General features: G+C 59.7%; 2 protein-coding genes across 4 annotated transcripts in view; one reads left to right on the forward strand and one right to left on the reverse strand.

Moving 5' to 3' along the window:
- FBN3 (fibrillin 3) overlaps positions 1-16,595 on the forward strand; it is a 52,857-nt gene extending 36,262 nt beyond the window's left edge. Inside the window, exons 44-64 of the mRNA XM_034657671.1 lie at positions 131-256; positions 635-751; positions 1,976-2,104; positions 2,628-2,747; positions 3,499-3,624; positions 4,459-4,611; positions 4,747-4,812; positions 5,011-5,136; positions 5,428-5,547; positions 5,673-5,795; positions 6,530-6,664; positions 6,816-6,941; positions 7,513-7,719; positions 8,607-8,732; positions 9,247-9,369; positions 9,560-9,676; positions 12,041-12,169; positions 12,260-12,379; positions 13,825-14,059; positions 14,649-14,799; positions 15,576-16,595. Of these exons, the coding sequence (XP_034513562.1) occupies positions 131-256; positions 635-751; positions 1,976-2,104; positions 2,628-2,747; positions 3,499-3,624; positions 4,459-4,611; positions 4,747-4,812; positions 5,011-5,136; positions 5,428-5,547; positions 5,673-5,795; positions 6,530-6,664; positions 6,816-6,941; positions 7,513-7,719; positions 8,607-8,732; positions 9,247-9,369; positions 9,560-9,676; positions 12,041-12,169; positions 12,260-12,379; positions 13,825-14,059; positions 14,649-14,799; positions 15,576-15,914 (3,014 nt within the window). The 3' untranslated portion in view covers positions 15,915-16,595. The remainder of the gene's footprint in view (positions 1-130; positions 257-634; positions 752-1,975; positions 2,105-2,627; positions 2,748-3,498; positions 3,625-4,458; positions 4,612-4,746; positions 4,813-5,010; positions 5,137-5,427; positions 5,548-5,672; positions 5,796-6,529; positions 6,665-6,815; positions 6,942-7,512; positions 7,720-8,606; positions 8,733-9,246; positions 9,370-9,559; positions 9,677-12,040; positions 12,170-12,259; positions 12,380-13,824; positions 14,060-14,648; positions 14,800-15,575) is intronic.
- Positions 16,596-18,066: 1,471 nt separating this feature from the next.
- The window catches only part of CCL25 (C-C motif chemokine ligand 25), a 34,983-nt gene continuing 29,755 nt past the window's right edge, over positions 18,067-23,294 (reverse strand). Inside the window, exons 1-6 of one of the 3 annotated variants that reach the window (XM_034657668.1) lie at positions 21,661-21,708; positions 21,369-21,467; positions 19,430-19,547; positions 19,210-19,334; positions 18,777-18,896; positions 18,067-18,484 (exon numbers count right to left, since the gene is read on the reverse strand). In XM_034657668.1, coding sequence (XP_034513559.1) covers positions 18,477-18,484; positions 18,777-18,896; positions 19,210-19,334; positions 19,430-19,547; positions 21,369-21,438 — 441 coding nt within the window. In that variant the 5' untranslated portion in view covers positions 21,439-21,467; positions 21,661-21,708 and the 3' untranslated portion in view covers positions 18,067-18,476. Of the gene's footprint in view, positions 18,485-18,776; positions 18,897-19,209; positions 19,335-19,429; positions 19,548-19,677; positions 19,875-21,368; positions 21,468-21,660; positions 21,709-23,294 lie in introns of those variants that run through there. The other 2 variants (XM_019802482.2, XM_034657667.1) reach the window with 2 other exon arrangements.

Here is a 23,294-nt window from a genome sequence, read left to right on the forward strand (position 1 = left end):
GGGCTTCCCTCATAGCGCATGAGGGCTCAGCAAACACCGTGTGTGTGTGTGTGTGTGTGTGTGTGTGTGTGTGTGTGTGTGTGTGTGGAGACGGGGTTCTGGGGACACCACACTGCCTGCCCTCCCCCAGGACGGAATGAGTGTCGGGAGATCCCAAATGTCTGTAGCCACGGCGACTGCATGGACACAGAGGGCAGCTACACATGCCTGTGTCACCGTGGCTTCCGGGCCTCGGCGGACAAGACCCTGTGCATGGGTGAGAGTCCCTTCCTGCTTCCTCCCGGAGAGCCAGGCTGCCAAGCGAGGCTGGGGTGGTGGCCACAAATCTCCACCTCCCCTGGGGTGAGGACAGTGCTTTCATCCACCTGGTTCACCAACAGACCCAGGTCTGAGTCCTGGCACTTAAGACTTGGGGTAAATGACTTTTTCACCTCCTTGTGCCTCAGTTTGCAAAATGGGAGTGATGAATAGTTCCAGGGGTACTCTTCAGCCATCACCCCCAGGTGTCCCTGCCCATCCACCTGGACAGGGCTGGGTTCAGGGGAGGTGGGCTGGGTCTAGCCAGGTCCTCCCTCCCTGTGCTGCCAGATGCCCTGGGTGAGCCGGATGGGACTTGGGGGCTTTGCTCTGGCAGATGTCGACGAGTGTAACCGGCAGCCGTGCGGAAACGGGACCTGTAAGAACATTGTCGGCTCCTACAACTGCCTCTGTTTCCCCGGCTTCGTGGCAACGCACAGTGGAGATTGTGTGGGTGAGCACCTGGGCTGGCGGGCAGGACTCATTGCTCCCCCTTGAAAAGTGGGTCCTTGGCTTCAGGGTCCCCCCTCTGAAATAAAGGGGTCCCTTCAGCAAAACAACCCTAGCGGTCGGTGCTCCCTCTCAAAATGAGTCAGCCACAAAATTTCCCACACCTTCAATCATCAGGTGCCAGGGGGGTCTCTCACTAGAGCTTACACACAGCTTGATGGCGGCAGACGGACAGCACATGGAGGACAGTGAAGACCTGGGTGATGCTTGCAGTTGAGTGCAGTGGTTAAAAGCACGCATTCCAAGGTCAGGCAGTGTGAATCCAAATCCCAGCTTTGCCACCTGCCTGCAGTGTGACCCCAGACAAGTCATCTATCTCTCTGGGCTTCAAGGAATATTACCAGAGATGAAGAGAGATCTTGTATATTCAGGGAGCAATTCTCTGAGAAGACATAACAACCATAAGCTCATATGCATCTAACAATAGAGCTTCAAAACACACAAAGTAAAAATGGACAGAATGGAAAAAGGAATAGATAAGCCCACAGTTATAGTTGTAGACTTCAACCCTTCTCCCTCAGGAAAAGAGGGGACAAGGAGAAAATCAGTAAGGCTAGGGAAGACCCGAACAATACTGCCAATCACCTAGACCTGGTCAGTATTTATAGAACATTCCACAACACACATCCTTCTCAAGTGCACATGGACATGGGGGAGTCTACTTCTCTCCCTCTGCCCCTCCTCCCCACTCCTGCTTGTGTTCTCTTTCTCTCTCTCAAAATAAATCTTAAAAAAAAAAAAGTAAAAGAATTGAATTCATACAAAGTAGGTCCTCCGAATGTAAGAGAATTAAAGTAGAAATCGGTCACAGGCATCCAGAAAAATCCCCAAATATTTGGAAATTAAACAACATACTGCTAAAGAATCCCAAGATCAACGGAGAAAGCATAAGGGAAATCAGAAAATATTTTGAATTAAATGAAAATGGAAACAAGATTTGTGGGGTTCAGCTAATGGAGTACCCAGAGGCAAATTCATAGCATTAAGTGCTACGCTACTAGTATCTGCCTCATTGGAGACTGGGAGGTTAATAACAGAGCCTAGCACATGAGTACATGGTAATTTAGAGTCACCATCATCAGCTTGACTTTGTTGTGGATGGAAGTGAGAGGGAGGCTCAGAGCCCCCCGGCTGTGGATGACCCCACCTGCCCACACCCCCTCTGCAGACATGGATGAGTGCACCACTCTGGTGGGGCAGGTGTGCCGATTTGGCCAGTGCCTTAACACAGCCGGCTCCTTCCACTGCCTCTGCCAGGATGGCTTCGAGCTCACAGCCGACAGGAAGAACTGCGTGGGTGAGTCTCGCCTGGGAGTAGGGAGCCATCTCGGCCCGCCTCTGCTCCCAGTTGGCCTGCGGCTGGTACTTCCAAGCAATCACGGTTCCATTTCATAATCATGCATTTATCTTAAGGTACAAAGAGAAACAAAACTAGCACATCCCACCTGTGTTTTCACAGGGCTTGTGGTTTAAGGTGAGGCTGTCTTAAAAACCTAGGTTTTCTGAAGTGAAGAATAGTCAAGGTGCTAGATGGATGCCACAGAAATCATGGAAGGGGTCTGTATGTGGCTGAAGATTAGGAACATTGCTCCTTCTTCCCCTGGACGCCACGTGGCTTCACCTGTAACCACCCCCTTGAGAACCCAGAGTATCCTTCCCCAGCCGTCCCTGTTCTCCTGAGTCTCAGCCCTTCCCCTGGATCCAGGAGAACTTGTCCTGGGGCCCTTGGCCATCATGCAGTGACCATACGTGCTGGTCCCAGTCCCAAGTGAACCCCAGTCATGGGCTGGTGCTGGGACCCCTCCTCTTCCTCTCCACAGACACCAATGAGTGTTTCAGCCTCACGGGAACCTGCCTGCCAGGCACTTGCCAGAACCTTGAGGGCTCCTTCCGCTGCATCTGTCCCCCTGGCTTCCAGGTGCAGAATGACCGCTGTGTTGGTGAGTGTCCAGCCCCACTTCTAGGGCCAAGGAGGCATGTCCGGGCCTCTGTTACCCCATCTGTAAAATGGGAAAGCCAGCTGGGTTCGTGGTGAGGGTGGAGGTGTACTTAGCACAGCACCCGACACAGTCCCATACACAGTTACCATTATTAGGATCATTTTGGCCGTTCGGCCCAGGTTCTCTGCTTGGGGCCCACAGGCTTCATGAATCCTATAAAACAGGCATGGGTGTGGGGTCCCACCACACATAGAACTCCTTACTTGACGAGTGTTGGTCAGTCTGGCCTGTTTGGCTTGAGCTCCGCTGGTGTAATTGCCCATCTGGGTGACTCTATACTGTGTTTGCTAATCTGGACCGGTCTGGCCTAAGCAGATGGGCTAGCCTGGTATAGGGTGGGCTAACCTGGATCGGGCTACCCTAGCAGTTACCCTGAGCTAACTTCCTCCAGTGTAAGCTAAGTTTATCCCATCTTGGTTAGCTCTGTACAGAGTTAGTCTCTAAAGATGAACTTTTGCTGACCGTGACCCCTATCCTGGAGAGACCTTCTAGCAAAGACCCTCCTCCACTCCAACACAGCCCACCTGGTGCTCCGGCTCATGCTGAGTCCTAAGGGCCCCTGCTCTGCATCGGCCCCTGGACCCTCCCGGGCTGGACCCCCACTTGGTCTGCCCCTCCTGACAGCCAAGGCTATCCCACTCTGGTGGAGGTCCTGCCTGGCCCCAGCCAGCTCATGTCCCTACCCCTCTAGACACTGACGAGTGCTTGGAGGAGCCCAACCTCTGCCTCTTTGGCACCTGTGCTAACAGCCTGGGGACTTTCCGGTGCCTCTGCCCCCCTGGCTTCGTCCTCTCTGACAATGGGCGCCGTTGCTTTGGTGAGTCTGTGGCCCAAAAAGCACACAGGGCTTAGAGAAGAGGTGGAAGGGAGGGAGAGGAGTCGAGTCACCCAGGAAAGGGGGCTGCCGCTTCCTGTGTGGATCTCCAGGAGCGCTGCCTCGCCAGAAGTGTTCCCTGCGTGAGTGGGGTTACTGGAGTCCAGACAACCTCTTGGCCAGACAAGTCATTTCTATGAGGGGCTATCCTGGTCCAATCTGGGCTAACCTGGTCTCCTGAGCTTTGGTCATCCTGTAGTGGCTGCAGTTGCCCTACCTGGGCCGGCTTCATCTCAGCTAGGCTAGCCTTGTCCAGTGTGGGCTAGCCTCAGCCAGTCTGAGCCAGCCTCTTCTCTCCCCGGTTAGAGGCAACAAGAAGTGGGCTGGGCAACTTAACCAGTATTTGTTGTTCAGATCCCAACCTGTCCTGGAGGACTTCTCGGGCTGATGGGAGTCCAGGGCTGAGGACTTTGGGGAGGGGAGGGTCCACCCCAAGGATCTGGGGTCTGAAGTCCCAGGTCCTCTGTCTCTCTGGAATCAGTCACTTTGTGTTTCCAGGAAGGGGCTTCTGAGCCAAGAATAAGTGTGGCTGAGTTTGCTCTCCCTGGCAAGGGGGCACCCCCACAGCTGTGGATGTGGGATATTCCTGGGAGGAATCCCCCATGGTCCAGGGGCTGACACTCATTGACCCAGGGTGGCTCACATGTCCATCTCATGGTCAGGGGCCTGGAGGGTTCTGATTGCCCACTGGTAGGGTTGGGGTAGCCCATTCTTGGGGAACAGGTCGGTGGGCCAAGCGGGGCACCTTCAAATGTTTCCCTGGGGATCACCCCACAGACATGCGGCAGAGTTTCTGCTTCACCCACTTTGAGGCCGGGAAGTGCTCTGTCCCCAAAGCTTTCAACACCACCAAGGCCCGGTGCTGCTGCAGCCAGAGGCCTGGCGGGGGCTGGGACGACCCCTGTGAGCTGTGTCCTCAGGAGGGCAGTGGTGAGCGCCCCGCCCTGTCCAGTCTCCCCTTCAGTTCTGCCTGCCTGCGTCCGTTTGGTTTCCTACACCCGCTCAGGGGGCTCCTGGGGCTACACCGGCCCCCAACCCTCACCCCCTTCCCCTCTTGGTGTCCAGCTGCCTTTCAGGAGCTCTGCCCCTTTGGCCACGGGGCCGTCCCAGGCCCGGATGACTCTCGGGAAGGTGAGCCCCTCACCCACATGCTAAGGGCCCCTCCCCGGGCTGCCCACCGTGTATGGGCTCTGCCCCGTCCCCAAGTCTCAAGCTCCCTCCTTGACCAGTGGGTGGCCCTGGACCGCATGGGCCCTGGAGGGAAGGAAGAGCACCTGGGTGTGGCTGGAGCATGATAGACGCCGTGCCTGACACCCCTGCCGCCCGCAGACGTGAACGAGTGTGCGGAGAGCCCCGGCGTCTGCACCAACGGCCTTTGCGTCAACACCGACGGCTCGTTCCGCTGCGAGTGTCCTTTTGGCTACAGCCTGGACTTCACGGGCATCCGCTGTGTGGGTGCGTGACCAGCCCGCATCCCCTGGAAGGAAGGAGTGGGGTGGGCAGGGTGGGCGCCACCCAAGGCAGGATCCTGTCCCTCGGCCGCTCTCACTCTCCCTGCCCGCTGACCCTTCTCTGTGTGGTTCAGTCACTCACTCACTCACTCCCCATTCACTTGCCTGCTCAGGCCATCTGTCCGCTCAGGCCAGTGCCCTGCGTGTGTGGCCTGCGGCAGTGTGTGGGGGGCGGATAGGACACTACTGAGACAGCGAGGGCAGGAGGCCCTGACCGCCCCCTTCCCCGCCCCAGACACGGACGAGTGCTCCGTTGGACACCCCTGCGGCGAAGGCACCTGCACTAATGTCATCGGAGGCTTCGAGTGTGCCTGCGCCGACGGCTTCGAGCCTGGCCCCATGATGACCTGCGAGGGTACGACCCGCCTGCCCACGAGCTGGGCTGTGTGATGGGGGGGCACCTGGGGACGGGCCTGGGGGCGGGGCTGTGGACCCCGCAGGCTGACCCTGTCCAGCCGGCACCTGCACTGGCTTCCCCAGACGTGGACGAGTGTTCCCTGAACCCCCTGCTCTGCGCCTTCCGCTGCCACAACACCGAGGGCTCCTATGTGTGCACCTGCCCGGCCGGCTACGCCCTGCGGGAGGACGGGGCCATGTGCCGAGGTAGGACGGGCAGGGGTGGTGGGCGCTGGGCGGGGCGCGGGCTCCTTGTGCCGTCCACGCCGGTCCTGGAGAAGGCAGGGAAATGAGAGCCTGGGCCTCCCGAGGGTGAGAGGAAGTGAGCGGAGCCCTGAGGCCCATGGCGTGCGGGGGGTGCTCTTCTGTGAGCGGTGCCTCTGTTGTCGTGAAAATGGGGTCCCAAGGCTCACAGGTCAGTGGCTCTGGTGGCCTCTCCAGAGTGGAGTAGGACAGTGAGGACAGCAACTGTGCCCCCCAGGGTACGTGTGGCAATGTCTGGAGACAGTTTCTGTTGTCACAGTCAGGTGTGGGGGGTGTGACAGGCATCGAGTGGCTAGGGACACTGGTCAATAGACCATAGAGCACGGAACAGCTGTTCACCACAAGGGATTCTCTGGTCCCCAGTGTCATTAGTGTCAAAGCCGAGAAGCTCTGGGCTGGGACTCGGTCCCTCCAGGGCCCCTTCAGGGTTAGCGCTTCAGGGACCGTGGTAAAGGCCAGAGAGATTCACAGACCCTGATGTGGGCAGGGGATGCGGGCGTGGGGACGCTCCTGACCCCTCGGCTTCTCCAGAGGCCTGGGCCAGTGGCAGTGCTGCACGGACCTCACTCAGGCCCTGCCTGGGGCCCCAGAGGGGGGTGGAATCCAGGCCCCCACAGCCTGGGGCCAGGCCACGGGGCGCCTGACCTCGGCCGCCCTCGCTCCCTGGTTATCCGCAGATGTGGACGAGTGTGCGGACGGTCAGCAGGACTGCCACGAGCGGGGCATGCTGTGTAAGAACCTCATCGGCACCTTTGCCTGCGTCTGCGCCCCAGGCCTGCGGCCTCAGCCCGGCTCCGGGGAGGGCTGCACAGGTATGGGGACTTTTGAGGGGTGAAGGGGCACCCCTGGGGGAGAGAGGTCAAAGCAAGAGAATGCAGCGGGAGGGGACTCTCCAGGGCAAGGGGAGGCTGGCCTGGGGGGCTCTGGCCTCCCCGGCGGCCTGCCTCATCCCTCCCACTGCAGATGAGGACGAATGTCGTGCCCAGCCCAGCCTGTGCGCCAACGGCCGCTGCGTCAACACCGTGGGCAGCTTCCAGTGTGACTGCGACAAGGGTTTCCAGCTCAGCCCCGCCGGCACCGAGTGTCATGGTGAGTGTGGCCGGGCATGGCGGGCACAGCCACCCCCTCCTGGGAGCTCCGCAAGCCAGCCCCCCAACACAGCTCACCCCAGAGCCAGCTCAGCCTCTTGCCCCCCCAAGCCCCGTCTCAGCGATGCCCCAGCACTAGGCGAGGCCCATGGGCCAGCCCCCCGGAGTCACCAACAGCCCCACTTCCTCACCCACTCCAGTCTCCAGCCTGTCTTCTCCATGTCCCACTGGTCCCTGGATGTCATCCATCGCTCTGTCCCCGCTGTCTGCCCAGCATGCCTCTGTGTGCCTCCTCCCCAGTGTTCCCTGGCCTCCGTGCTGCCCTTGACCGTGCGTGCTCTCTGTGGCCGGGAGATGCTGCCCTCTGACCCTCTGGGTCAGCCGCTTCTGCCACCGTCCCGGCCCAGGGGGGCATCTAACAGGGCCGGGCGACTGGTTTGGAGGGTTCCACCCCGTGCCCACGCACAGCGTGTCAGAGACATCTGGGTAGACTCTCAGGGCCGCCGACGCCCCGGGGAAGGGCCCCAGCTGGCACGTGTCTCCCGCCCACCACACCCACCCGTTCCCTGCAGACGTCCGGCAGGGGCCCTGCTTCTCCGAGGTGCTGCAGGCCGTGTGCCAGGCTCAGTCGAGCCGCGGTGAGGCCGTCACGAGGGCCCAGTGCTGCTGCGGGGGCGGCCGGGCCTGGGGGCCCCGCTGTGAGCTCTGTCCCCTGCCGGGCACCTCTACCCACAGGACCCTGTGTCCCCACGGTGCGGGCTACACCGCTGAGGGCCAAGGTGGGTGGCGAGTTTGTTCATGGTCGTGTCTTTATCCCAGAGGGTGCTAGGGTGTGTGCGCCAGTGTGACCCGCAGCCTGCTCGTTGCTGCGTGTGTGCGTGAACTTGGGTGAAGGGGTGAGCGGGTGTGCGAGACGACGTGTTCTTGAACGTTCTCTGTGGGCTCGTGAGTGAGCCTGTGGACGTGTGAGCCGGTGCGCATTCCCTTTGTGAGCGAGCTCGGTCACGAGTGTGTGCGTGTGTGTGTGAGTGCACATGCGCGTGTGTCAGTGAGGGGGGAGCTGGTGTGTGTTCTGTGCGTGCTGGCTGCGTGAGGAGAACGTGCCAGAAGGTGGCTGAGAGGGACTGAGCCCGTCCATGTGTTTAGGAGTCTAGCAACTGTCCGTGAGGGTAGGTGCGTGTGTGAGCGAGTGTGAGTGTTTCTCGGCACAAGTGTGTCTCCTCCTGTGTGTCAGTGAGGGTGAGCAGGTCATCCCAAGGGAGCAGCCGTGACACCAAGGGCTGAGGACAAGGTGCCTTTGCGAGGGTGCGTCTGGGGGAAGAGAGGAGCCCCTGGGTGCGTGTCCTTGTAATTCTGCAGGAACGTCAGCGTGACTGGTGTGCAGTGTGTGTGTGTCTGTGCTTCCACGTGTGTGTGTGGGTGCCCTGGTGAGGCTGTCGCGAGGGTGTGCCCCCGCCAGGTGTTCTCAGTGTGCGGTGGAAGGAGCTTCGTTAGTGTGTCCTGCTGGCAGAGGTATGACTCACGGTCTAAGGGTGGGGTCTCCGGGGTCACGGAGGGGAAGTAGGGGCTGGCCCTGCCTCAGGGAGAGGGCTGGTGGACACACGGGTGGAGGCGTGCCCCCGCGACCCGAGGCGGCCAGCGCAGCGGAGCCCTGCGTGTCCCCCAGATGTGGACGAGTGCCGCATGCTCGCTCACCTGTGCCCCCGCGGCGAGTGCATCAACAGCCTCGGCTCCTTCCGCTGTCGCTGCCAGGCTGGGTACGCGCCCGATGCTGCTGCCACAGCCTGTCTGGGTGAGCCTCCCCAGCCCCAGCCCCTGGCCCCGCCCCTTTGCACAGCAGCTGGCTTGCACTTCCGGCCAAAACCAGAAGCAGAGCATCCCTGGTCCTGGCCCCCATCCCGACCCCATCTGGGCCACTTTCTTCCTGGTATTTTGTGCGTCCTAAGATTTTCAGTTACGCTGTGTAGCAGGTGTTCAGCTGAGTCAGGGATCAGCAAACTCCAGCTCAAGGGACTAGTCCAGCCCTCCACTTGGTTTTGTTAATAAAGTTTTATTGGCACACAGCCATGCCTGTTTGTTTCCCTTCCCTTCGTGGCTGCTTTCCCACCACAAAACAGAGTTGAGTAGTTGGAACTGAAACCGTGTGGCGTGCAAAGCCAAATGTGTTTATTCTCTGGCTTCTGTGGAAAAAGGGCCAATTCCTTGTGTAAGCGCACAGAGCCTGATTGCTTGGGGCCTGAGTGGAGACCCCAGGCCCTGAGCCTCTGGGAACATCTGTGTGACGCCCTGCATGCTGCATGCTCTAGATGTGGACGAGTGTGGCCAGGCCCCCACACCGTGTGCCTCCCTCTGCAAAAACACCGAGGGCAGCTTCCTGTGCTCCTGTCCCCGAGGCTACCTGCTGGAGGAGGACGGCAGGACCTGCAGAGGTGACGTCCCCCCCAGGCCCTGTGGGTCTCTGTCCCTGGTCCCCCAGAGATGCCCAGGGCGCATCCCCAGCCGCTCGTCCCCTCCCCGCCACTGCGTGGCGTTGGACGCCAGCCCTGGGGTCTTTCCCCTGGGACGTCCCCAGCCCCGGGGCTCCCTGCCCTGAGCCTGCGGGGACCGTCTGTGCCGCAGACCTGGATGAGTGCTCCTCCAGGCAACACAACTGCCGGTTCTTCTGCGCCAACACCATCGGCTCCTTCACCTGCCGCTGTCCCCCCGGCTTCACCCGGCACCACCAGGCCTGCCTTGGTGAGTCCCCTCGCCCCTCCCCACGGCTGGCACGTGGCAGCGGCCTTCACTTGTTTCCAAATACATAGCAAGCGCCGTGTGCTAGACATCGGGGACACGGGTGATCAGACCAAAGTCCGTGCTCTGTGGGTGCTCATATCCCGGTGGTAGTTTCCTTCCTCACCCTAGGGACGTGGGAGGCCTGCCCTGAGGAATCCCTCTGACCTTGGCCCAGGACACCTCCCTTTGCCCCTGACCAGTCCTTGCTGGGTCTCTCTCCTCGGGTCTCCCCAGGGTGCTCCTGAAAGCCTAGGGGCTCACAGGGTCCAGAGGGGCAGTTGGTTCAGAACCCAAAGCTGCAGGACATCTGCCACTCCCATCGCTTTTTAGTGTCTTGTGGCCTGCAAGAACGAGATCCCCGCTGAGGGCCAAGCCCAGCCATGGGTGGCCCCATTCAGCCTCCCACGAACCCACTCGGCCAGCACCTACGGAGACCCCCTGTGTCCCGGGCAGTGCTCTAGGCCAGAGGGCTGCCAACTCCAACCTCCCGGGTCAGGCCCAGCCCCCTACTTGCTTTTGTTAATAAAGTTTTATTGGCACGCAGTCACGCCCGTGCATTTACACGCAGTCCTTTTCTACAAAAGCAGGGCCAGAGCTGAGCAGTTGTAACAAAGTCACACATATTTCTCCCAGCTGTCCCTTCACAGAATGGCTTTGCCTAGCCCTGTTCTAAACCCTGAGGGCACAGCAATGAACACAAGAGGCAAGCCTGATGTTGTGCGGACTGTCCCCGCGAGCGGGAATCCAGATAGAAACAAACAGTAAGTTAACAATACCGCGCGCTGGAAGGCGACGCGCGGCATGAAAGAAAGAAAACAGAAAGCAGAGTAAGAGATCAGGAAGGCTGAGATATTTCACGTAGGGATCAGGAGAAGCCTCAACAAATGGGGCACTTGTACAAAGGGCCGAAGGAGATGCAGGAGCGAATTGTGTGCCCGTCTGCGGAAGAGCCTTCCGAGCCTTGAAACAAGATGCAGTTCTCGTTCTCTGTACCGTTGAGGTATTTTCCCTGTCTCCAAAGATGAGCACACCTAACGCGGCATCTGTGTGTGGGCAGGTGCCTGCACGCGCACACGCCCCGCGCACTGAGCAAGCTCACCTGGGACTCCTCTCCCACAGATCGAGGGCTCCTGATCATTCCTCACTAACATCTGCCTAGCCTGTACCCCTTGTGGGTGGTCTTAGGCTAACTAGATCAGGGGTCAGCAATTTTTCTCTATCAAAGGCCCCACAGCAGATCTTTCCAGCTTTGTGGTTCACACGGCCTTTGCCAAAAACACTCGGCCTTGCCCTTGGAGATCAAAAGCAGCCACAGACTGTTCGTCTAAATGAATGGGCGTAGCCGCGTGCCAATGAAATGCATTTGCAAAAAGCAGGCAGCGGGCCAGATTTGGGTCTCTGGCCTCTGTCTCCTGAGGCCCGAACTAGAAGATCAAACTTAACGTGACCGCGGTGGGGCCCCCGACACTTGGTTTGCTTTGCTGGATGCAAGGGAGAGAAACCGCCGTAGCACCCGCTGCTTCTCTCTGGTGGGATCCCAGCAGGAATCCAGGGCTGGCCTCTGGCCCTTCAAGGGACTGCTCAGACATGAGGGCTGAGCCCATGAGCAGATGTGGGAGCCACACGTCAGTGTCTCTTGCACCCAGGAGAGATTCCAGGTCCCCAACGGAAAGTGTCTAGGGTCAAGAATCTTCATACTCGAGGAAGCCAAAGCTAGGGTCCCCGCCAGAAATGGGTTCTTCCCCAAACCCCCAGGATGAGCCATTACCACCATCATCAGCCTTGTCTCGGCTTATGCTGCTGTAGCAAACACCCTAGATCGGGGTGGGGGTTGGGGCTTAAACAGTAGAACTGCTCACAGTTCTGAACGCTGGAAGTCCAAGGTCAGGCTGCCAGGAAGGTCGGTTGCTGGTAAGGGCTCTCCTCTCAGCTTGCAGACAGCTGCCTCCTCTCCGTGTGCTCACAAGACAGAGAGAGAGCAAGCTCTCGGGTGTCTCTTGTTAAAAGGGCACTCACCCCATCCTTGCCCCCCCCCAGGAGCCCACAGAGGGTAAGTCAGCCACCCCAGGTCACATAGCTTTGGAGGCAATGCCGTTGAGAGTCAAACGAAGTCCTCTATGTGCATGATCTCGAATGTTCAGGGAAGTTCTATAAGGTGGGGACAGTTACGGATCTCATTTCACAGAAGGAGAAAACTGAGGCACAGAGAGGGTCAGTGACTTGCCCAAAGCCACACCATCGATCAGGCGGCGGGTCTGGCACAGTGGTGCCTGACCCGAATCCCCTAATCATTAGGCCGTCCTGTCGGTTCTCTGTCCCCTGCAGACAATGACGAGTGCTTGGCTCAGCCTGGCCCGTGTGGCCCCCGTGGGCGCTGTCACAACACACCTGGCAGCTTCCGCTGTGAGTGCCACCAGGGCTTCGCCCCGGACAGCTCAGGCCATGCCTGTGAAGGTAGAGCTGGGCTTTGGGTGGAGTCCGGGCCCCGGGCTGCAGTCCAGAGGACCGCCGGGCAAGCCCTCTGACCCTGTCCGTGTCTCGCAGACGTGGATGAGTGTGACGGGCCCCACCGCTGCCAGCACGGCTGTCAGAACCAGCTGGGGGGCTACCGCTGTAGCTGCCCCCAGGGCTTCACCCCGCACTCCCAGTGGAGCCAGTGTGTGGGTGAGTGTCCGGGGCTGGGAGGAAGCCGGGGCCCCCCTCAGGATCTGTCCAGAGCAGGTAACTGGGAACCACCCCACCCAGGATGCTGTGACAAGCGCAACTACCTGAAGGACAGATGGGCTGGCCTGGGAGGTCGTGCACCCCCCACCTCCACTGCTGGGGAGACTGGGGAGTCAGGGGGCCGCGGAGCAAGCTTGGCAAAGCTCAGGTCCGCTTCTTAGGGAGTGCCGGCCTGGGGGGCTCAGCTGAGAAGGATTCTGAGTCAGTGCCTGGGATCAGTGGGACAGAATGCTGTGATAGATTAGTGATGCCTGCCACGGGTATGGCAGTAGGGACCAGGAGCGTGCATGCCACATCTTTGCAGAGCCCTTGCAGAGGCCCTCAGTCTGGGGGACTAGCCTTCTGCACCCCAACCTTCTCCACCGCGTGCTTCTCTTTGTGCTCCAGGCCCTGCTCATGACAGCCTCGTCCTTACCACGTCTCTCTGCTCCTCCCCTACAGTCTGGCTTTCACTCTCTATCCTCGTTGGGCCTGCTCTCTGGAGACCCCTCACCTCCCCTGCTCTGGGCACTGCTGCCTTCTCCTCCTGGACACTCTCCTCCCTCAGTCTCTATGTCGTGGCTGTCCCTGCCCTCCTGCCACCTCTCTGACACTGCCTTCTCTCTGGTCCCTCCTTCTGCACCCGATGGTGGGTCCTCAGCCCGGTTCTCCAGCTTTGCCCTGCCCTGGAGCATTTGGCCCCTGGGGACTGCACAGACCTTTGCCTCCGCTGGGTTCCTCCCGGTCGGCCTGCCGCCCCCTCTGTGCACTCATGCCCTCACTCCTGCAGCCGTGGCCTGCCCGGGACTACCTCGCATCGGGCCCTGGGATAGAGAAGTGGGCCAAGTAGCAGACTCCATCCCTGTTCTCTGGTTGTCCCCTCTAGTGGGGGGGACCGGGATTACTTAGGCCAGTGGTTCTCAACTGGGAATGGTCCTGGGAATGTCCCCAAGGGGGGACATAGTGAAGCGTCTCGGAGACCTTCTGCTCAGCACAACTGGGAGGTGGGGGTGCTCCTGGCATCTCGTGTGCGGAGGCCACGGCGGCCACTCGTAGGGTGCACAGGACAGCCCCCACCGTAAAGAATGATCCGGTCCCCAATGTCAGTCATGCCAAGTAAGAAACCTCGTTCTAGATCGTCCCACAATTTAGTAGTTCTGGGAAATTTTGAGAAATGCCTTGAAGGAGAATTACAGGGCTGGGGGAGTTGAGGATTGTAGGGGTGGGCAGACCTAGTCCCAGGGCTGATGGAGAGCCGGATGGAGGGGGACGCTGACCCAGGGCTCTGAAGGAGGAGCCGGAGCTAACGGCCTGGGGACCGGGAGTGTGGCGGGCAGGGGCTCTGGGGGTGCCAAGGCTGCCCCCCGGCCCCCACATTCTTGCTCTCTTGCTCTCCCCACTCACAGACGAAAACGAGTGTGCGCGGTCTCCTGCGGCCTGCGGCAGTGCCTCCTGCCGCAACATGCTGGGTGGCTTCCGCTGCGTCTGCCCCTCTGGCTTTGACTTTGACCAGGCCCTGGGGGGCTGCCAGGACACAGACGAGTGCGCCGCCCGGGGCGGCCCCTGTAGTTACAGCTGCGCCAACACCCCTGGCGGCTTCCTGTGCGGCTGCCCCCGAGGCTACTTCCGGGCTGGGCAAGGGTGAGGGGCTTGAGCGGGGCGGGCGCAGATCCCCCAACCCTGCGAGAGCGCACACACACACACACACACACACACACGCGCATCCGTGCACACATGCATTTACACACGTGTGCACAGAGACCTGGGCACAGAGCCCCCCAGCACACATATGGGTGTACACGCGAGCTCACACCCCATTTTGGTGTCATTGCCTGCATGGTGCTGCCGTATATTTGCACGTGCGGAGTGGTAGGTGCACACTTCTCTGTAATACCTTGAGCATACGTACGATTCACAGCTACGCCGACATGCCTGGGCACCCTTATGCATTTGTGCATCTCAGTGTGCACACGTGTGCACGTAACACACACTGCTGCCGTGGGGTGCCTGTAGGCCCACATCTCTGCCCAGGTGAGCTAAGGGTTATGTGCACACACGCACGCACCCTTTGTGTAGGCACACGCAAAGGCACACCCACCCATTTACACACCAGCACCTGTTCCCTCACGGGCAGTGTGGCTCTGAATGGAGAGTGGGGGCTGGAGGGGGTAGCAGGGTAGATCCCACCAGCCTGCCCCTGAAGACCCACCACCCCCTTGTCCTGGCCCAGGCACTGTGTCTCTGGCTTGGGCTTCAGCCCTGGACCCCAGGAGACCCCAGATGAGGAGGAGCTGCTCTCATCCGAAGCCTGCTATGAATGCAAGATCAATGGCCTCCCCGCTCGTGACCGGCCACGGCGCAGCGCCTATGGGAGCCACCAGGTGAGGAGGAGGAAGACAGAAGCGAGATAGGAATGTTGGGTCTGAGGGGCTTTCGGTATTAGATTTAAATATGAATGTATTACTTTGCCCTATTTCCCCCTTTTTTTCCCTTTCCTATTGTTACCATTGTTTTCTGTAAGCTTCGCAAGGGTAGGGCCCTGTGTCTGTAAGAGTGAGTGCAGTGGTTGTCGGGGCTCCTGGGATGGGCGCCCACGGATTGGATTGGGTAGAGGAGGGCTGCCCCCCAACCCGCACCGCCCACCCCGGGCTTTGCCTTCAATACCCAAGACTGCCAGCAGGTGTCAGTAAGAGCACATGTCTGAGCAACACTGAGCGGGGGGAGGGGCTGAAGTCTCCGGACGGAAAGGGCAGGAAAAAAGGAATAGCTTTCCCATTCACCCAACCACAAAGCACCCTTCAACATGTAAATGAGGCGGAACAAACACAACAGTGCCTAGAGCCAAGGAGAAGAAAACACAGATCACCTCTGGTAGGACTGGCTACGTCACCGGGCCCGCGTTAGCCTGCCATTGAGGCCGCTGGCTTATTCAGGGACCTGTCCGGCTGCCAGGACCAGGAGCGCACTCAGAGCAGCTCACATAAAGAGGGGTTTGTCATCTGCACACAGGGTGCTCTCAAAGGGCCCAGATGCAGGAAGCGTAGCAACCCCACCCCCACCCTGGGAACCGGAAAGCTATCGGCAGCTCCTCTCTGTGGTCCCTGCGCCCTGCATTCTCCCCACCTCTGACCGGCACCTGCCTGGTCTTTGTCCACAGGTGAGCCTGGCCAGCCTTGACTCGGAGGCCCCGCTGACCTTGGGCCTGAACCTCTCATGCCTGGGCCGGGCTGAGCACATCCTGGAGCTGCGGCCAGCCCTGGAGAGCCTGGGGGGACGGGTCCGCTATGTCATTGCCCGTGGCAACGGGCCAGGCTTCTTCCGCATGCATCACCTCCGAGGCCTCAGCTCGCTGCAGCTAGGGCGTCGGAGGCCGGGGCCTGGAACCTACCAGCTGGAGCTGGTGAGCGTGGTTGGGCCCTGGGGCACCTGGCCCAAGCGGCAGCTGACGCCAGGGGGCGGGGCCTTGCGGCTGAAGGTGCGGCTGCGGCTGCTGTAGTTGGAAGGAGCCCGCATCTCCTGCCTGACCCCGGGCCCCTCCCGCAGCCCCCACTCTGGACTCCCTCCATGGGCACTGCCCCGTCCTTGCCTCTTCCGGCGGGAGTTGGGGGAAACTGATGTCACGCAGCTCGCCACACGCCACAGAGAGACCCCGGTGACCTGGTGAAGCCTTGGCCTCGGTGCGCCCCAGGGCCCCCCATTCATCCTCTTCTCCAGAAGGGAGATTCTGGAGTTGGGGGGCTACCGATCCCACGAGCAATGGGATCACTGACCAGGTGGAACTCCAAAACTCAGGAAGAGTAAAATGCGATTCTGCAACCTCAGGCGAACCCAGCCTCTGCCCAGGGGGACCCCAACATTCTGTCTTTCCTGGAGACAGCTGGAAGCCGTGGCATGCAACGTCCTCTTCCAACAACCAGGGTCAAAGAGGGGCCTGTGATTCCCTGTAGCTGGTCAGTCTCAGGCTTACACTGCTGCACTGCACCGTGGGTCACCCCTGGGGGGCGCTGGGACATGGGAACGGACTGCTGGGGTGGGCCTGGGGCTTGACCCTCCGAGCCAAAGAGCCTCTGGGGCCCCAGCCAGAGTTGGTGACACGCAGCCATGCTCAGGCCCCTGGTGGGGTGGGCTAGGGTTCCAGGTTGCTTTTATATCAGAAGCAGAGACAACAGTAAAGTTATTTTGGGTTAAGTCCGCCTCCTTGGCATGTTCTGGAAGTCAGGAGATGCTGCCCTCAGCAGGGCCAGGCCGGGCTCACAGGTCAAGGAGCAGGAGACCCCCGAGGGTGGGAGCTTTGGATGGATGGACTTCAGCCTGGGGCCCGGAGGAGAAAGTGTGCAGGTGAGACACAGGTGAAGGCCACCTTCCACCTGGGGGTGGGGGACACGGTCCCAGGGTGCAGGCAAGTTTCTGTGAACTTCAGACTTGTGAGTGGCACAAGGCCACCACTGGAAGCCCTTGTGGGTTCACTAGTCCTGATGACAACAGCTCACGCTTCCTGACCACGTATGGTGTGCTGGGCACCATTCCAAGTATTTTCCCACTGTCAACCCATTTAGCTGTCCTGGCAACTGCCTGGAATAGAGGCTGTTGGGCTCCTCCGCATTTTACAGATGGGAAAACAGCCTTATAGAGGTGAAGCAAATTGGCCAAGCTGACTCCAGGTGGCAGGTAGCTTGAGCCAGGGTTCAAAATGGGGTGTCTGGGCCAGCCTCGCTGCCGTCACCGACCGGGCCATCCTGCCTGGTTCCACGGTGACGGCCCAGCTCGATGCCAGGAGGCCGTCGACGCGCAGTCAGCGTGTGTGTATGCTAGACCTGTCACAGACAGTAGTACATTCATGATTTTTTTTAAGTTTACTTATTTTGTTTAGTAATCGCTACACCCAGGGTGGGGCTGGAGTTCACGACCCCGAGGTCCAGAGTCACGCTCTACTGACTGAGCCAGCCAGGCGCACCCCGAGAGAAGTGCGTTTAGTCCCCGCTAACTTGTACGAGAAAAGCAATGATACCATGCATTTCACAGGGGGTGGACCCGAGGCTTAGAGAGTTCGCAGAATCTGCCGGAGTCGCCTCCACAGCCTAGTGGGGCCTGGGTGTGACCCATTGGCCCCCAAACCTCCTCTTGTCCTCTAGAGAGAGAGCATTTGGTTTTCATCTGGAATGTTCTCTGTCATGGTGGAAACAGGCTGTCTGAGGACAGGACAGTTGGATGGCTTGAGTCTGGCTGAGTGACCTGAGAGTGGCCCTGCCTCTCCCTGCGGGATGGTCACTGGTGCCCAGTCCCAGGGCTCTATTCTTGGCCGGTTCTGGGCCCCTTGACCTAACAGGAGCTTCTCTGGACCCCCGTCCAAGCTTACAGAGGGCTCCTCCGCATTAGCCGGTCTCACTACAGCCCAGAGATCTGAGCAGAACAAGAACAGCGAGCCCCGTTTTAGAGGCAAGGAAAGAGGCGCCAAGAGAGTGAGCAGTTTGCTCCAGGTCACCAGCTAGACTCTCACCCGGGGCTGCAGCCAGCACACCCCCCGGGAGCCGGCAGCTGTGAGGACTGCCAGCACCGATCTGGGGGTGGGACAGTCGCGAGGGATTTAACACAGGCGGGGGCAGCAACTCACACCCCATAATGAAATGGGACAGACAGGAATGGCATCCCATCAAAGGTTTATTTAAAAACTATAGAAAACACGGCCTGGGAGAAGTGTGCTGGGATGGACTGGTGCTTTGCAAGGACCCAGATGAACACAGGCAGGCGTGGCCCAGGGCGGGTGGCAAGAGGCTGCAGGTAAGCGATGTGCTCCAATGATCTGCTACAGGGCCCACTGCTTAGCGCTGACTCTGGTTCCTGGAGCAGGCTAGGGGCTCGAAGTAAGGTCAGCTCTCTCCTTCCAGCTGCCTGAGGAGCCGGGTGTGGCAGGGGTGATGGGAGGGAGCCCACGGCAGGCTCAGGCACGGCTACTGAGATTTGGCCTGAATGACAGGCAGGCCAGGAGCCGCAGAGGACCGTTGTGGTGGAGAAAGGCCCAGCCCATCTTGTGCTGGGCAAATCCGGGAGATGTGCAGGCTCACGGTCCTGCAGGGGATTCGGAGAGGCCGGCAGGTGACGGGGACTGGAGTGGAGCTGGGGGCCCTGCAGCTCTTGGTCCACACAACTGACATTTCATTGTGCTACTTGCCAAAGCCCCCCCCCAGGCTGGGTTAGGGTAGTAAACAGCCCCCTGAGTGCCAGCCTGCAGGGCGGACCACAGAGCCAGCCCCCTTGGTCCTGGAAGGGAGTCCCCTCAGCCAGTCTGTCCTGATCAGGAGCTCTCATCCTTCAGCAATAGTGATGGGTGGAGGGATGGTCACATGATCAGAGTCCTTACCTGGATTAACTTTTGTCAGGAGGGAAGTTTTCCTCTTGTTTCTTCTGGGGGGCCTCCTAAACTTGGGCGGTGGTAGCTTGGAGATTCCAGTGCTCGATTTCCTACATCTAGGGAGGGCGCCTGTACAAGAGAAAAAGAAATAGATAAGAGCTCCACCAAGACCCTCTGAGCACCTGGATCCAGCCAAGCCTGAAGCCGTTGGCTAGTCACTTGAGCCGATGAGTTTCCCATTTGCTTGAGTTTGCCATCTCTCGCAATGGAAGAAGTCTTGGCTGAAAGAGTTGTTCATTCACTCAGTCTCCGCTCACCAGCAATCGGCCCTCTTTGGGGTGGCGGCAGCTGTCAGCATGCTGGACTCTGGGGGTGGAGAAGCCCAGGGGCCCACAGCAGGGAGGAGGCTGCCCCCTAGATGCTGGGCGTGGGTCTCACCCACCGTACAAGTGTCTCCGGTGGTACTTTGAGAGGGTGTTGTTCCCAGCATCCAGAGAGACCATCATCTTCTGCACCCAGCTGTCCCGCGGGTTCGCACACAGCATCTTGTCTTTCGTGAAGAAGAATCTGGGGGGGGGGGGAGCGGGTCCCCAGGTTAGGCTGTGAGCATGGACCAAAGCTGCGTATGAGACACCCCCCCAGCCTCCCACAATCCCACTCACATCACAGCAGGCAGGTTGCAGCTCCCGCTCACTTCCTGGCGCCGGTAACCCGCGACATTCCGGAGGAAGCTGGGCCCAACACAGGGGTGGTAGTCTAGGCAGCAGTCCTCGGAGACACCTGCAAGCACGGCCCGGGGGCTCACATCCTGTGCGCACGTGCGCTCTGCGAGGACTGCCCCAGACTCAGGTACCCCAAAACAGACCACAACCCTGCCAGCCCAGGTGATAAGGAGGCCAACTCGACTCACCTTTGGCCCCTGATATGGGGACAGCTGGCAGGAGTTGGAGGGGTTCCACAGTCCCAGGCTGGGAAGGGCCCAGGAGCAAAGAATGAGGGACCAAAGCCATTTCTACTCCTGCTCTGGGGCGGAGGGCAAGGGGCGCAGCTGGAGCGCCCTGAGGAGGGGTCGGGGGCCACCAGGCCCAGCCCAGGCCCTTCTAAAATGAATGGTCTGCCCGCCTGCTCCTGATTTCCCAGCTCTTGCTCCAGGCTGGCCCTTCCCCACCTAGGGTTATCGCAGGTGCCTCTGCCTCTCTGTCCCCATCAGAGTGACCGCTCAGTTAGCGGGCCAGAAACCAGGAGGTCTCTTCGCTTACTGGTTGGTTGAAAAAAGTGTTTTGAGTTCCTACTAGGTGCCGATGTGTAGACAAACACAGAGGGGAATAGGACATGGGGATCTCCCACCTGGGTGGGGAGACCCAGAGGTGGTTCTGTGCTGTGAGGGGGAAGAACAGGGGCCTGGAGCGGGGTGGGCTCAGAAGAGGAGAAGCTGGTGCTGGCAGGGCCTAGGAGGATGACAGGTGGAACTGATGAGACAGTGAGAAGCCTTCAAGGCCCTGTGGGATCCATCCCTCTGCTGACCCCTGCCTCCAGGCTCCACACCTGAGTTCTGGCCAAGCGCAGTAGGAAGGATGGGGGAGGAGGAGGACTTGAGTGCTCCCCCCATCTCCAAACCTTGGCCCCAGAGGGCAAGGGGCAGGGGTGCCAGATAGACACTGGGTTGCAGTACCAGGCAGGCTGGGGGCCACTCTGCCCCCAGGATCAAAGGGCCCCAGGCTGGGCCTGGCTCCTGGATTGGGCCTCTGATAGCAGAACAATGGGAATGAAGCCCAGCCCCAACCGGGGCAAAGGTAAGGTCTGCTGGAAGCAGGGCTAGGGCCTCTCAGACGTAGTGAGGGGCAGACGGGGCAGGAAGGGCGGGGTATGGGGCTTTAACCAAGCCAGGGACCCTGCTCAACCCACTGCTGGGGCTCAGCCATCTCCCCCGGGGCCCTGTCCTATATCCTGGGGACTCAGGACACAGTGGCCGGGCTTGTGGTGGACACTGTATGCACCAAATAGAGGGAAAAGTGGGAAAGGACTCCCCGTTAGTATCAGTAATGGTTACCATTGTTGTTACCCGAGCACCGGACCAAGAGTTTTGCAAATATCAGCCCATTGGTTTCTCATGCCCTATCTCCACAGCAGGAATTCAGAGCCCCACTTTGCAGATGAGGAAACTGAGGCTCATGAAGACTGAGGAGTAACTCTCAGCCAGACCACACAGGTAGCCTGTGGGGTTGGGGGACGACTTACTCCTGTGTGGTCACACCACTGCAGGGGTGTCCCTGGCTATGCCACCACTGGGAACTACCCTCTGCTCCCCACAGTCCCTGGGCTGGCTGGAGTCCTGGCAGGGAGGCCGTGGGTCATGGACCATGGAGGAGGCATCACAGGGGCTCTGGAAGGAGGAGCTGGGGGGCCTGTACCCCCAGGGAGCTGCTTAAATGCCAGAAGTTTCTACATCCCTGGGGTGGGAGTGGTCCGTCAGAATTCAGTGGTGGAAATGGAACCAGGGAGGCTTCTGGAGGAGGGGAGGGGCAAATGAGGCAAGGCAGGAAGGATGGGTGGGGAGAGGAGGGCTCCGGGGGGCAGGGTAGGTACGGCCCAAGACATTACCTTGAGCGTGGATAGCAGACCAGGCACCCACCACGCTGGCCACCAGGCAGAGGAAGAGCCACGGGTTCATAGCGCAGGCTGGTCTTCCTCCTCGGGGGTCTTGAGGAAGAATGGGGGAGGTGGGGGTGGTGAGGACCCAAAATGGACAGCAGCGGGCACTGGGAACACCCCCATCTCAAGTCAGACCCCTAGGGCCCTCTGCACAGGGTAGGGACCAGTGGTGCGGGTGGGGCCTGAGGCTGGTCTCAACCAAGATTGGGGGACGGGGGATGCAGTGGGGGGGGACACTCACCAGTGCCTGTGGGGTCCCAGGAGATGGTGCCTGCTGGGGTGTCTCCACACCGTCCTGCCCAGCAGGCCAATAGGCCTCACAGCCTTTATAGATGGAGCCCCACCCTTTGGCCACCTGCTCTCCTCCCCCCTCCCCCCTCCTTTCCCACTCCGGCCCCGCCTCCGGCTTCTCCCGGTTTCTCTTTCTAGCTCTTCTCTCCCATGTCAAGGTGCACCAAGAGAGAGTTCATTGTAGGCACCTGGGGACAGAGGACCGACTTCAAAGAGCTGGCAGAAAACACTGACCCTCTCAATCAATGACATGGATTTGAGACAGACAAGGGGGGGCAACCTTGGTGATTGGAGGCAGAACCACACATATGGACAGACCCAGCCTGCCCAGGCCACCTGGAGGCTGGCTGCCTGGGGACCCTCCTTGACTTCCTCCCCCATCCAGTCCTCTCAGTCAGCACCCCTGCTTTCTCCCCCAAAGGATGCTTTTCCTCCCCACATTCCCTCTCCTGTGGCACAGCAGGGTCCATACCAGCCTCCCGCAGATGGGGCTCAGGCTGCCTAGAGCCTCTGCCTCACTCCCTGCTCCCAAGCCCGCTGTGCCCAGGGGGCCCTGACTTCACCCCACTTTTCTCTCCTTCCCCACATTGGGGTGCCTTACAGTTCTGCAGAAATGCCCTGGTTTTGAGAACAGGCAAATCCATAAAAGCAGAAAATAAAAGTTGTTGCCATCGGCTGGGAGGGGAGAACGGGGGTTTGTAAACACATGGACCTTACATTTTATCTTTTTTAAAGATTTATTTATTTGAGAGAGCGCGCGCACACACAGCAGGGAGAGGGGCAGAGGGAGAGGGAGAGAATCCTCAAGCAGACTCCCCCCTGAACACAGAGCCCCAAGTGGGGCTGATTCCAAGACCCTGGGATCATGACCTGAGCCCAAGTCAAGAGTCAGACACTTAACTGACTGAGCCAGCCAGGCGCCCCTAAAGATTTTATTTTTAAGTAATCTCTACACCCAACGTGGAGCTTGAATCCACAACCCTGATACCAAGTGTAGCAGGTTCAACCGACTGAGCCAGCCAGGCGCTCCTGGAACCTTAGACTTGCAAAGGGTGCAGTGTAAGGTGTGCGAATTTTCTTGAATATTATCTGGGGAAATGTTATTAACCACCACCAGAACAAAGAAATGCTCTAGTTTTGGAAGACATGCCGGAGCCCCAGGTAACCACGGCGGCACGAAGCAAAGCAACACCTGTCTAGAAGGCATTTTTTCCTTCCCCTGGGTTGGCGTGGCTCCCCGGGTCAGAGGCGCCACCGGCGCCAGTGCGCGGTTGTGGCGGGAAGGCGGCTCTGCAGAGACTTCACAGCTGATTGCTTTGAACTTTTAACTTTTAATCACCCGTACCCTTAGCTACAGACCACCCCAGGTATTTATCACACCCGTACCCCTTTCTCATCTCCCCGCCCCACTAGCAGCCATTGCCCGAGACCTTTCGCAGCTCCCCTGGGCGGAATCCTGTGGCCTTGGGGGCGGGGCTTTGGAGAGGGGCGGGGCCCAGGCAGGGGCGGAGCTTACGAGCCCGGCCTCAACCCGGCTCCCGCGGCAGCGGCTGTGGCCGTCCCCCCGCGCCGGCGCTCGACTCC

This window comes from Ailuropoda melanoleuca, chromosome 4 (genome assembly GCF_002007445.2).
Source record: "Ailuropoda melanoleuca isolate Jingjing chromosome 4, ASM200744v2, whole genome shotgun sequence".
Taxonomy (NCBI): Eukaryota; Metazoa; Chordata; class Mammalia; order Carnivora; family Ursidae; genus Ailuropoda; species Ailuropoda melanoleuca.